This window comes from Primulina huaijiensis, chromosome 14 (genome assembly GCF_012295235.1).
Source record: "Primulina huaijiensis isolate GDHJ02 chromosome 14, ASM1229523v2, whole genome shotgun sequence".
In the NCBI taxonomy this organism is placed as follows: domain Eukaryota; kingdom Viridiplantae; phylum Streptophyta; class Magnoliopsida; order Lamiales; family Gesneriaceae; genus Primulina; species Primulina huaijiensis.
In genome coordinates this window covers 11,251,100-11,265,497 of record NC_133319.1, presented here as the reverse complement: position 1 = coordinate 11,265,497, position 14,398 = coordinate 11,251,100, and the positions used below count along the sequence as shown (strand labels likewise).

At 33.9% G+C, this 14,398-nt stretch overlaps 1 protein-coding gene across 2 annotated transcripts; it reads right to left on the bottom strand.

Annotated features, from left to right (window-relative positions):
- Positions 1 to 3,560: 3,560 nt before the first annotated feature.
- LOC140957367 (sialyltransferase-like protein 1) lies at positions 3,561 to 13,516 on the bottom strand. 2 transcript variants are annotated; one of them, XM_073414593.1, is made up of 12 exons: positions 13,353 to 13,516; positions 12,748 to 12,892; positions 12,581 to 12,651; positions 11,916 to 12,002; positions 11,745 to 11,822; positions 11,571 to 11,662; positions 11,260 to 11,461; positions 10,753 to 10,843; positions 10,013 to 10,071; positions 4,574 to 4,722; positions 4,210 to 4,291; positions 3,561 to 4,123 (listed from the first exon to the last, which is right to left on the bottom strand). In XM_073414593.1, exons 2-12 carry the CDS (start codon positions 12,872 to 12,874, stop codon positions 3,734 to 3,736), a joined length of 1,428 nt encoding a protein of 475 aa, XP_073270694.1. In that variant the 5' UTR covers positions 12,875 to 12,892; positions 13,353 to 13,516; the 3' UTR covers positions 3,561 to 3,733. The 2 variants fall into 2 exon arrangements, with proteins under 2 accessions (XP_073270694.1, XP_073270696.1); XM_073414595.1 differs by having other exon boundaries at positions 13,358 to 13,516.
- Between the last annotated feature and the right edge of the window lie 882 nt (positions 13,517 to 14,398).

Sequence of the window (14,398 nt, the reverse complement as noted above, 5' to 3'; positions counted from 1 at the left end):
ACAATTCTTTTCTTGAAAGGGGGAAAAAACGAATCTCATTATTGAATATTTTTTTTTACCAATTGGGTTGAAATAAAAATGTGGGTTTTAAGTATCGATGGGGCTTATGAATTTTTGGAATTTGGCATTTCAGACCAACATGATGAAGCAGTTATTCACTTCAATCAGAGGCCAAACCTTGCATCAAAATAGTTCAAATCCACATTGCTACACCAAATTTGGTGCCACAATTGAGAAATTTTTTTTTCCAATTAAAGTTTATTGATAATAATTTATTACTTCATAAAGAAACATAAAATTGAATAAGGTATTTGTTTTAAAAATAAACATATTTAAACTTTTTATTTTTTAATAAATTAAATATATTATTATTATTATTATTATTATTATTATTATTATTATTATTATATGTAAAAAGTACAATATATTTAAAATAATTACAAGTAAAATTCATATATGGATTTGTTTTATGTTTTGTGGAATAAAATATTTGTTGTTAATAAAAAGTAAAGAATACTGTGGAAATATTCTTTTAAACAAAAATTTGAAATAGATAGGTTAGAGATTGATTTTGTGTTTGGTGCAGAATTTGTACTATTTCGATGCAAAACCTACATTAAAATAATGACCTAAGCATGTTTAATATGGTCAAGTATAGATTTGCACGTCTTTCATGTAATTGGCTAAATTGTTGCATTTTATCTATTATTTACACTTAATATCACTTAGTACTCACTTTATAAAACACAATAAATTTAATTTATACAAGATTTTTTATAGGGAAAAAAGTTTTGTCAATATTTGGGGAGAGAGTATTGTATCCTACAGTTATAAAAATATTTGAGGAGAGAGTATTTTATCCTACAGTTATAAAACAAAAACATCTCGAATAATTGTAATAATCGAAATTTATCTCACTAAGTTAGAACTGAAATATTTTCATACGGGACTTTTAGAAATACGTATCCGAGATAAAATTTTTGGTCTTAAATTTTCTTCAAAAAATAAAAATATGATATTGGATAACATATATTTCTGTTTCTAAAACTCCAAATATCATTAATATTAGTGTCTTTTGACACACGACGCTTGCATAAATATTAAAAAAATTGTGTTAAATAAATTTTGCGTAAAATATCTAGATATAATAGTAAATTTATTATTATTTTTTTAAAAAATCATTTTATAATAATTATAGTTATCAAAATGGTTAGCGCGCCAACTTGGCGGGTTGAGAAAAAACCAATCCAACCCAAAACACCACTCATTGCGGGTTAGGCGGGCTAAATAGCCAAAAAGTTTTAAAAAATCTTGCATAAACCATTATAAATAATATAAATATTTCAAAACTATTAATCATACATAAACCATTTCAAATTTCAAATGATATAAAATTTTCAAAACTCATTAACCTACATAAATCATTAGAAACAATATTATCAAAAAAAAAATTTTAAAAATGACGGGTCACCAAGTCTTGACCCACAACCCAAACGTGGTGCTAAAGTCGTAACACACACCGTTTTTTTTTTTTGCAGACTAGATTATGCCAAACCAAATTGAAAGCTTTAATAATAATTTTAATATCCCGAGTAATATGATCATTTAAAAATTCAGAAGTATAGATAAAAATAAAAAAATTATTTTGATACGCTAGTTATAGATTAGATATAAATTTAGTAAAAAATATTTATATGATATTTTATTAAATATAAAGAGTGTTTTCATAATTTGAGAAAATATTTTTTATTTATCAAAAACTTATCATGACAGCATTGTTAGTTACTCTAAGTCTCTCAATCTTAATAGCATACACATACTACTTGTCACGGACTTAGTCCTTCCAAGTACACATGCAGCCTTTGCCCCTAGTCTCCGTCTTTGCAAGTACTAGCAAAGCAGGCTTAAGAGTGATCTTCAGTGGTTAACTCTATAATAAACACAAGAAAGTTGGAGGATTGGTAGAGAGAGAAAGTACGCACAAGGTTGAGTGAAGGAATGAATTATTGAGTTCTTGCTTCCTTACAAATGAACTCCTTCCTCTATATATATAAGTTATTCAATCTAGTGCCTTCTAGTGAATAAAACAGTACACTCTATTTTAGACAACATATACAACAAAATGTTCTAGCTTTCTCTACATTTACAATATGCAATACACAATAGTGTTTTATAAGAATAAATCTTTCTCCAAGTCTCTACATCTTTATAGATTGTCCCAGAAGCTTCTAGACCCGACATTTTCCAAAATATTTTAGATCCTTCTACATAAACCTAGAATGTTCAAGTATTGTCCATAATGTTCTAGGCCCTTCAGCATAAACCTAGAACCTTCATGTCTGATCCACAATGTTCTAGATCCTTCCACACAAACCTAGAACATCCATGACTTGTCTATAATGTTCTAGGTCCTTCCGCACAAACCTAGAAAAACCTATAACCTTCAAGTCATTCCTCATTCTCAACGTCTTTATAACATTCATTAGCCTTTATGGAAATGTTAGTGTTCAAGAAGATTTTGGATGCTACCAACCCTATGTGACTTCATTTGCCGAAATCCTTCCGTCATGCACGTCAAAACTGTCGGATCGTGATAGCATTCTAGAGCACGTGTTGTGAGCTTTCAATAGTAGTGTTTTCTTCTAATTTGTTTTTGTTTCATCAATTTTTGTAATTAGATTGTAGAATAAAAATAATTTTTTAATTTAAATAAAAATAGAGGTTCGATATAAAATCAAATGTGAGGTTATAAAGTCCAGAACAGTTTTATTAATAGTTTTCATCTAATTAAAATATTTTATTAAATCATTGGAGCCATTAAATTTAGATGTTGGAAACAAGTAAAATAGTGTTAATTGGACCAAAATATAATGTTTTGGAGAAATTGCCGAGGCATGATGTTGGGGTGAAGCGGGTGCTTCTTTAGAAGATTTTGGCCAAGTGTGGCGCACGGTTAAACGCACAATCCCATACAAAGTGCACAAAGAATGCACGACACTGCACCATGCCGAATTTGTACACTGAGCAAGGCCCTTGAAAGACTAAGGGTATGGCAAGCACGGTTTAAACTTCGGGGCTCCAGTGTGTGGTCAGTTGAACAAGGCAAAAAACAGCTATGGTTTCCATGGTAAGTCGTATGTCGTGCAGAGTCGAAAATCATATTTTCCAGGCTTCCTATAAACAGACATAGGAGATAGCAATATAGGATTTTTGGGTCCTTAAGCAGTCATTGAGGTAGTAGGATTGGAGGTCTTCATCTCATTCTTCCATTCCTCTGATCTCACTAGTGTTTCTAACGTAGAAATATAGTTTCTGTTATCAAGCAAATCAAGGGAGTGGATTCTTTACCTGAGCTTACAAGTCTTTGAAGTAAATTTTTTTAAAAAAAAATTACCTTAAACTCAGTAGTAGTATTCATGTACGACTAGTTCAAAATACCCCTCAAGACCTATAGGAGTTCAAATTCCAAAAATTAATCAAGTGAAAAACCAAAAAATAAAAAACATTTGAAACTCATAAATGACGGATTATTTGTCGGCTAGAAGTAAAAAAGATATTCATTGAACTAATGTGTTGCATTTTGCAAAATCAACCTTAATGTCAACCGATTTTAAATGCATTTAGAAATCATGAACTAGAAAAAAAGAAGATGGATCTTTTACAAATGTGTGTGCCAACAGCAAAGCCATGGTTTTTTCATCTGAATAAATGGGATGCTGAAATAGTCAAGATTTCACCTTTGGGAATGCCTAACACAAACTAGATCATCCAATTTGTTGCCATCCATTTTATACAGAGACACATTTCCCATCTGAATCAACTGATCCTGGGCTGCGTTTCTTAATTCTGTGAATTGCATCGTCTCCCACTTGCTGTAGTTTGAATTCCTCCTAGTATCACTCATGTCTGCTGATCCAGACGCAGGCCCACGCCCATAAGCAACTGCATCTCCCCACACTTCGCAGTTACGAAATTGCCCCATCGAACCACCATCTTGGCAGTCTTGATTCTTCTTCTTCAAGCACACTGCAGCAGAGTGAGCTCTCCTTATTGTTTCCTGACTCGGTATATCTGACCAGTCCATTTTTCTTTCAGCTCTCATAGGAGAATGGATCCTAATAATCTGGAAGGTACATTTTTCTTCATTAAGCAAGCAGAGATTTGACAATCATAAAATTAAAATTAGATGATAATTTAAATTCTACTGACACCAAGGCATTCCAAAAGCTGGTAGTATGCTCTCCCTTGAAGAGGATTGTGTCCTTTCCTTGGGTTTGAGAAGTATCGCGTCCTGACCCAATCACCAAAAAGTCAAACTTCAAAGGAAAACACTAAGATCAAGAATATAGGCTTTTGTTTGGATAACATTTACATAAAATTTTCTGTTCAAGAATTCGATCATCCAGAAAGCTGAGAACCAAGGCACACATTTTCAGGAAATTTTTCGACTCTATAAAATGATATTGGAACACTATCTGAAAATTTTCAAAATAAACCACTCGAAAAATTCTCAAAAATCTTAAGAAGAACAAGTGAAAAGAAACCAACAGACAAACCAAACAACTGAACTCACCACTCAGTATATCCAGGATCAACTGTAAAGCCATATATGTCTACAATGTCACACATGGAAAGTGCCAGTTCTATTGATTTCATTCCAGTTCCTTTGGCACCTCTGCGAAGTACAATACCTTGGAAGAGATAAACTGGATTTGGGAGCGTCTGCGTAATTTGTATGGGGAATATGTATAAGAATTTCCATTCAAGAGAAAATAAAAAAAAAGGCATGTTTACTAAAACTACAAAATACTAGTAATTAATATCAATCGGACGTGACCATAAAATTCCCACCCACTTTCATGCACTTCAAAACATGCACAAGCCGAATGACTTCAATTTTGTCATGTCATCATATTCGTGAAAATGTGATGGTGGAAACTAATTCTTAGATCACCATCAGCATTTATGCCAAACAGATTACCTTAGATCACCACAGCAATGTTCGTTGTTTGTTGTGTTGTCCAGAAGCTAACATTGGAAATGGTGAATTTATTTTAGTCAAAGGGAAAGGAACTGTGGCTATAGAAAGTCTAACAGGTTTGAATTACATTACCGATGTTCTATACGTGCCTAATATTGATCAAAATTTGCTTAGTGTTGGCCAGTTAATCGAGAAAGGCTTCAAAGTTATATTTGAAGACAAACAGTGTATGATCAAAGATGCAAAGCGTGGAGATGTGATCAAGGTAAAAATGAAAGCAAAAAGCTTTGCTTTAAATCGGTTGGAGGAGGAGCAAATAGCATTTTCAAGAAGCAATGCAGAATTATGGCACACTTGGGCATTTCCACCGCGATGGACTTCTATTATGCAGAAACATAACTTGGTGAAATGTGTTCCTTTGTTGGAAGACAAACTATCTGATTGTGTGTCTGGTCAATATGGCAAGCAAGCCAGAAAACCATTCCCTCAAACAACTCGGAAATCAACACACAAGCTGCAACATGTACACACATGTAATGACTCGAATCCTTATTTGAATTAAGTAGTAATTAAGACATGATTAAATAGTTGTTAATTAAGCATTGTTAAACAAGATCAACATGTTGGGATCTATCGAATTTAAAATGGACCAATCAATCTATTTCAGATTACATTATCCCGAGAAATCCAACTAGATGAATGATATTATGACACGTGACAGATAAGATTGAGTTCAAATCTTCTAAACTAGTATGGATACAACCTATAAATAGAAGTTGATTTTATATGTTTCCTCAATCGCTTTCCCTCAGCATCTCTCTCGAGAGTTCTAGCCATATACTTTAGTTTTTCTAGCCAGTTTCTAGGGCAGTTTAGTGTCGGGAAGCTTCGGAGCCCACTCAAGAAGGGGTTGGTGACCTGGGACACGCAGATCAAGACGTCATCAACGGGCTGACGACGGAGGCAGGTATAATCATAAACTCTTAAATAGTGATTTAAGAATCATTAGGATGAACTTTGAAGCATATTTAGTAATTCTGAATCTAACAATATAATGATTTCAGTATGTTGGTATTGTTTAGTTCAGATGAGTAGACTTTCTGTCAGATTGCTTTAGTGAGGTACATGATGTACTGACTAATATTCCACCTGTAGTAAACACATTTACATGCTGCATATTTATCTGTTGCATGATTCTTGTTTTCTTGCTTTCACATATTATGCATGACATATCACGTTGGGCCTGATATCTTTTGAGATATACCTTGTTTATTTGGGTCGCTCAGCCCTATTCTATATTGTAGACGGTTGGGTATCGAGAGATACAGTGTCCGACGGGACCCGCGGACTCTGATGACACTGTACATTGTAGGTCCACGTCTTGATGATGGATGTGAGATCCAAAACATGCCTATGGCAGATCAAAGACCACACACTCAAGCGCCACTAGACTAAGCATGAGATTCTTGACTTGATCCTTGAAATTCGAGCATATTGCATTACACATGCATCATATCGGTTTGTATACTCGTACATTCTCATATCGGGCGATTGTAGTTCATGTCTTTGTTTTCATCTTGGACATCCAATTCCACGGGGCACGTCTTAAGTTGGATGGTTCGGACGACAAGGGCAGTGGCTAGAGCAGTTGGGTTTTCCAGTGAAGGTTTTAATCTCATATTTCTCGTGCAAGATTATGATTTCGATATGGTTGTATTAATGTTTAATACTGAGATTATTGTTCTGTTTTCGTTTGGATTGTAAGATGATTAAGTAATTTAGATTCCGCTGTTTAATTGTTGTTATTAAATTTACTTATGAATGCTCATTAATCTGTTTAGTAGTAGCTCGGTAAAAGAAGCTATAACACAGATGTTGAAAGACCTCGTAAAACGCCATCTTTAAATGTTGGAAGACCTCATAAAACACCAACTTTAAATGGTAGTAAGTGCTACATTATATTTATCGATGATTATACCAGATTTTGCTGGATTTACTTCCTCAAATTCAAATCCGAAGTTGCTAGTATATTTTGGAAATATAAAACATTGGGGAGAATCAAAGTCTTGCAGGATACATAAAATAAGGTCCGATAATAGGAAAGAATATACAAATGACATATTTGAAAAGTTCTGCGAGGAAGATGGCATCGAGCACTAACTCACAGATCCTTACACCCCACAATAGAATGGTGTAAGTGGGAGAAAATCGGAGTAAAATGGAAATGCCAAGGTGTATGCTACACGAGGAGGAGTTGTCAAAAAGGTTTTGGGTAGAGGCTGCAAACACTGCTGTTGTCACGGCCTAGCCCACTTGTGATATTGTCCGCTTTGACCCGAGGCCTCACGGATTTAAAACGCGTCACAACGTGCTGTGCCCACTCACCACTGGCTCTGATACCAAATGTCACGGCCCAGCCACTTGTGATATTGTCCGCTTTGGTCCGATGCCTCACGGATTTGTGACAAGAGCCCTTAGGCGAAATCCCACATCACTAAACAACAGGAGAGATGCTGGGCATTTAAATGAGCGTGTATTAACCCGTTGTAACGCGTTTTAAATCCGTGAGGCATCGGGCCAAAGCAGACAATATCACAAGTGGGCTGGGCCGTGATAGCTTTTTTTCTGCTGAATAGGCTGCCTACAAGAGTTCTGCAAGAAAAAAATCCATTTGAAGTTTGGTTTGGTTATAAGCCAAAGTTATTTGGTAGTCTTTGTTTTTCTTATGTGCCACAGGTAAAAAGAGAAACTTGATAAGAAGGCTAAACCAGGAGTTTTTATTGGATACAGTGATTCTTCAAAGGCATATAAAATTTTCCAACCACATGATGGAAAAATTCTTGTGAGCAAAGATGTCAAATTTATGGAGGATAAACAATGAAATTATGAGGAGTATATGAAGAAGCCATTGGAAGAACCATGAATATTTTGATGATAACATTGATGATGATCCAGTTCGAGGTACAAGATCCTTATCCGATATTTATGAAAGAAGTAACATTGCTATTTTTGAGCCTGTAGGATATAAAGAAGCAGAGAAGGATAAAAAGTGGATTGAAGCAATGAAAGATGAGCTCAAAATGATTGAAAAAAATGAAATGTGGGAGTTGGTGGATAAGCCTCGACACAAAAAGATCATTGGAGTCAAATGGGACCACATTACCAAACTTAATCAGATGGTTCTGTGAATGAATACAAAGCCATACTACTGGTTAAGGGGTATAGTCAAGTGTTTGGAGTAGATTTCTCAGAAACTTTTCAGTGGAATGCCTTGGATACAATCAAAATGTTGCTTACTTTGGCAGCACAAATAGGATGGAAGATTTATCAGTTGGATGTAAAATCTGCATTCTTAAATGGTTATCTTCAAGAGGAGATTTATGTAGAGAAGCCTGAAGGATTCCAAGTCAAGGGACAGGAGGAGAAGGTCTATTTATTGAGAAAGGCCTTATATGGTTTTAAGCAGGCCCTGGTACAACAAGATTGATGAACACCTTCGAAGTCTTGGATTTGTTAAAAGTCCAAGTGAAGCTACATTATATGTAAAAGGAACAAATGCTGAATTAATAATAGTTTATGTTTATATTGATGATCTTCTTGTTACCACCGAGGAAGTGGTAAAAGAATTTAAGTTTGAAATGCTCAAAGTATTAGAAATGACAAACCTTGGTCTAATGTCCTATTTTCTGGGTTTGGAGGTGAAGCAAGTTCATGATGGAGTCTTCATAAATCAAAAGAAGCATGCAAGGGAAATACTCAAAAAATTTCACAGAGAAGATTGCAAAAGCACAAGCACACCACTGTATGGAAGGAAAAGTTTAGCAAAGATGATGGAGCGGAAAGAGTTTATGACAGCAAATATAGAAGCTTGATTGGTTGCTTGATGCATCTTATAGCCACTTGATCAGACATACTGTTTGCGTAAGCTTACTTTCGAGGTTCATGAAATGTGCTAGTAAAGTGCATTTTCAAGCTGCCGAAAGGATTGTAAGTTATATCCAGGGCACAACAAATTATGGCATTAAATATTCTTAAGCTTCATGGTTTTTCTGATAGTGATTGGGCAGGCTCTATTGATGATATGAGAAATACAACATGTTTTTGTTTCAGCTTTGGATCAGGTTTTTTCTCATGGTGTTCAAAGAGTCAAGATGTGATAGCTCAAAGTACAGCAGAGGCAGAAAATGTAGTAGCCAATGCTAGAGTAAATCGCGGAATTTGGATCAGAAAAATGCTTGCAGACTTACATATGGAACAAAATGAAGTAACACATATTCATGTGGATAACCAAGCTGCATTGCAATTTCAAAAGATCCTGTTTTTCAAGGCAAAACTAAGCACTTTAAGATCAGGTTGTTTCATTTAAGAGAAGTACAAAAGGATGGTGAAATCAAGTTGTGTTATTGCAAGAATGAAGATCAAGTTGCAGATATTTTAACCAAAGCTCTACCAAAGCTAGATTTGAAATCTTAAGAAACAAATTAGGTCTTTGCAGCAACTAAGGCAAGGAGGAGTGTTGGAATCGTCCCTTAGTCACTTTTTGTTAAAGATTTGCTAAATAATTGGTCACATGACCAAGTCTTTAGGAAATAATGTTTTTTTTTAATAAGAAACGATATTTTATTCATAATTATATGAGAAAAAGTACATCAGTGGACTAGTGGTCCACTCTCATCATGAAGCACACAATATCAATGCTATCTTAATGATACACATAATCTCAATCTCTCAATAAATATAATATCGAGACATTCTTGAAGTCTTTAGGAAATAGTGTTTGAATTATTTTGAATTCATATAAGGAAGACATTTTGGTTTTTTGTTACGTTTTTTCCAGCTCTATATAAAGAGTATTGCAATGAATAATAAAATTAAGCATTCCAAATGCATTCCCTCGTTGCTTTCTTCTATTTCCATAAACTTTTATGTTCTGGTTTTTGTTGCTATAAACCAACATCCTCACATAAGAAAATGAAACTAAATCACCCCATAGCGAAAGGTCCATTGGGGAAATATTCAGCATGCTATTACCTTTATCATTGTGTTGAAATCTCTATGAGTGAGGCTTTTAATGATAAGCACTTCATCATCTGCAAAAAACACAGCCATTAATAAGCCCATGATTCATTGCTACATTTTGTGATGTTGATTAAACTACATTGCTTCCCCTTTTAGATCTTGTAATGATTGACCCTAAGAGGAATTTTGTTCTCTACTTCATGAAAGAGATAACCGATACCCACAACATACTCAAAAATTTTCTTCAGAAAACTGAGAACCAAAGCACACATTTTCAGGAAATTTTTCAGCTCTACAATATTGGAACACTAACTGAAAATTTTCAACACAAAACTCACTAAGGAATGTAATAATATCAGCTCAGAAAATGGTATGCGAGGGCTCATGCTCAGTCCATAGGGTGTGCACAGCCACTAATATCTCTTTCAACCTGGCTTTTATTTTGTGTTTGTTTATTGAACTTAACAAAGACGAACAAGGTAGAGTGAAGAATAAGGAAGAAAAATAACATAAATATTCACAATGAAAAATATTTAGCAGTTGTGAGAAGCTATAATACTCCATCTTCCTATTTTGAATAATTCATTTCGAATGGAAATGGAGTTTGAGATGAAAGTTGAAAGATAAAAATTGAATATATTCACCTTTTTGCTGGTTGTCAGGTAGTGTGTCACAACTTCAAATAAGAAGTCTATCTATAAAAGTTGATTTGAATTATTAAGGGGCATTCAATTAGAACAAAAGTAGATTACCTGATCCCTTGAGAATGGGTATCATGTTACGTGCAGCACCCCTAACCACAAGGCGAAAATCTCTTTTCAGACCCACAAACTTGGCATATTTCTGTAGAAGATAAAGAAAGATAAAACAAAATATAATTCCAATAAAGGGAAAAATTCACATCCTATGAGTCACTAAAAGTCACATTCCAATTTTTCAAAAACATAGCAAAGCATATCAAAAATGACAAGGCAGATGATTGGATCCTTGATGCTCAAAATATCATCAAGTCAGCCCCAAGTTCTTTTCCAATAAATAACTTCCAGAATGGAACTACATTCAAATTGTTTTCCATTCAAACATGTTGGTTTCATTGAGATTGACAAAACATTAGATCATGAACATATCTTCTCTCACCCTGTCACATTCATATGGATGAGGGGAAATGCATGCACAATAGAAACCAATCTGAAAAAAGGACATATATGATATATCAAGACAAACTCGATGACAGAAACCAGTGTAGTAGTCTTACTTACCTCATTAACAGGGGCTTCATTGTCTCTTATAACAGCATCATGGCTATCAATTTCTTGGCCAAACTCTGTCTTTAAGAGATCACCTGAATTTCCTACAACAGCACAAGTTTTAAACTGGCGAGGATGGAAGGGTGGCGTTGCTGGTAAAAGCACATTCAGATGTTCCTCACAAAGAGTCCTATTGTAGCACTTGTCTGCTCCTCTATGATCATCAGAACAAGAGAAGTAGAATTTTCAGAAAAGGAAAGCAAATGGTTTGAACTCAATAGGATTGGAAAGTAACCAAACTACGATGGAATCTGCCAACTTACAATTGTGCTATCCTTTTTGGAGCATAGTCTAGCCATCCATCAGGTCGTGCATCTAAATACTCTCTTGTCAACACTGTAGTCATATTGCGATACTGCATTTTAGACGATATCTGCCTGCTTAATGTGCAAGAAGGTAAACTACCGCAAACAGTAAGGTAAAAAACAATGGAAAACCTGTTCCCACAATAGTATCGCTTCGCAAACGTCATACTTATACTCCAATGGCTCAAAGATCTTAAATTGCTCATTGTACTGCAAATAGATGAAGAGTGCAGAAAGTTACATGGGGTCTACAGAAACATGAAAATGTAACTTAGCATTTAAGTAACTGTGTCAGAGACAAACCCAGGTACTATTAGTTCCTTCGGGAAACTTGAGAATCAAATTACAATGATCGATTATGTGGGCAGTGAGTCCAAGCCCTCTACTTGCCTACAAAAAAAATGACAAGGCTAATGACGAATGAAATCTCCAAAATGACTTTAGACCTTAATAAATAGAAGGAATAAATAAGAAAGTGGCTTTCACAAACTTAATGAAATTCTTTTGAAAAAAACTTATTGAAATTAAAATTGGATGTCCTCCTCGTTAAAAAGCATTTTATTAGCACATTTTAAAAAATAAAAAGCAGACACAGTTTTTTAGTTGGATATCATAATTTTTTTAATTATTCTTGAAAGATGAGCTGAAACTGAAATAATAAAAGGTACTTTTACAGTAAGACTTACAAATTTAAAAGTGTGTTTTTTAACTTCTTTTCAATTTGGCTTCTTCATCCAAGCACATTCTAAGCAAGCAGAATTTTTGCAAACACACTGAATCATACTTTACTCAAAATCAAGAAAAATCTATCAATATCTATAAATACAATAAGTACATATCACTCACAAAATATAATCAAGATAAAGCTTGGATCTGATTGTATAAGAAAATTCAATTATTAGACTTCAGATATAAGATTAAACAACATACAATCGGTCGTTGAGATGGACGGGAAGAAGGTAACTAACCACGCACTGTTGAACGGTCGATTGGAAATCAGATAAAGGCTTAATAGCCACTGAGTTAAGCTGGTGGTTGCCTGGAAAAATTGAGAGTTGTTTTATCTGTGAACACAAGTTATAAGTGCGTAACAGAAATTAATCATATAGATTGGATTTACTGAATAAGGGGGTACCAGCAGAGAAAAAGGAAGAGTAAGTGGCAAAAGCCAGGAGAGAAAAAAGGGCAGCGGAGGCACAAAATAGATGCAAAACAGGGGGTCTCCTGCTGGACGTCTTTCTGAGAGCCTTCATCTTTCTCATTAGTATATGCCCGCATGTCTGTACACATATTTGATATATTTTCTCATAGAAACTCGAATTAAATACTTACTGCGTCAGTATATTTCCAAAGAAAATTTGAGGCACGGAATAATAAAATTCACGAATTTAGATGCAAATGAAATTTCAAAATCCAAAATTAAGTGTTCAAACTCTCAAATATTCTACCCACATTGTATTACGATAATGGCGTTCAGTTAGATTTTTCAAGGGATTAAGAAAATCTTTATGTTGAAATCAAATCCATAACTGTGTAACAACAAACACGAATAAGATTCAGAGCTTTTATATTATATGCTTTCAGACTTTTGACACATTCAGCTCACTTTTTCACAGCCTGCATTAATCTTCCGGCCCACTGTTTTCATTAGATTACAGAATCCAAATCCACCGTGTGATTACTCATCTGACCATGTACATCAGAATTAAATGAAAAAAATAAACCCTTGGAACACTTTACCTTACATTTCAGTGAAGGTGGCCACGGAATTTGCTAGCTCAATGGAATGAGAAAGAGAACCCGTAGAAAACATTACAGCAAAGGGAAGACGATGGGGATTTGAAAATGGGAGTTTCTTGTTATTGAAGACAATAAAATTGTTTCCAGGAATCAACAAGAAGGAATGGGAAATTGAGGAAAACCGGACTGATGGAAGTGTTTATTAAAAAAAAATAGTGAATGTAATTTATTTTTTTTTATCTTTATTTTAAAATTTTGTTTAAAAACTATTTTTTTTATTAATGTATTTAAATTTTTATTTTAATTTTATATATAATTATAATAAAATTTATAATTTAATTAAATAAAAAACTTACGTAACCCAATGTCACCCAACTCAATTCAATCCACATCTCATTCATTTCTTCTCAATCTTCACAAAACATCTCCTTCTTCTCAACCCTCCTTACATCCATTGTTTTGATCTTTGGCTAACAATAATTTTACAAAGTATTCGTCTGCAGGAAATCGAACGAGAGAATCACGTATTGATAAGAAATCATTTTTATTTTGAATTTTACTTGGTCTGTAGAGGCCAAAATTAGTACACGTAAAACTCATACATTTATTTAATTGTTAAAATGATTTTTAGCGGTGCATAATTTAAGAATTTGCATTATTTTAAATTATTGATGTTTATGTGATGCACATTAAAATGTTTTCTTGAGTTTAATGTTTCAGGCGATTATTCGATTCGAGATCGAGGAAAAGAGACCGACGACGATTTTGGTAATTTTAAAATGTGATATTTTATTTTAAGTTAGAATTATGGTATTTTAAATGATTTATTTAGTTTTATCATTTTTAAAGCCTAATTTAATTATTATGTGCTTCTATGATTTTAAACTTTTAAAGATTTGTCACTTGAACATTTTATTTTAAATTAACAGATTTTATTTAAAGTTATAGGAAGGTTAGTATTTTAATTAATGTTAATTATTAATTAAGCAAAATTTTATCCCCTAATCACTAAACTCACGCGCACACACACAATTACACGCACCTCA

Bases quoted from the DNA above. Each gene is read 5' to 3' on its own strand.
- LOC140957367 (XM_073414593.1), bottom strand. From the start codon at position 12,874: ATGAGAAAGATGAAGGCTCTCAGAAAGACGTCCAGCAGGAGACCCCCT. The intron at 10,072-10,752 runs GTAATCTACTTT...TGTTTTTTGCAG, and splicing joins ACCCATTCTCAAGGGATCAG to ATGATGAAGTGCTTATCATT. The intron at 4,723-10,012 runs GTAATAGCATGC...CAAATTACGCAG, and splicing joins ATTTCAACACAATGATAAAG to ACGCTCCCAAATCCAGTTTA.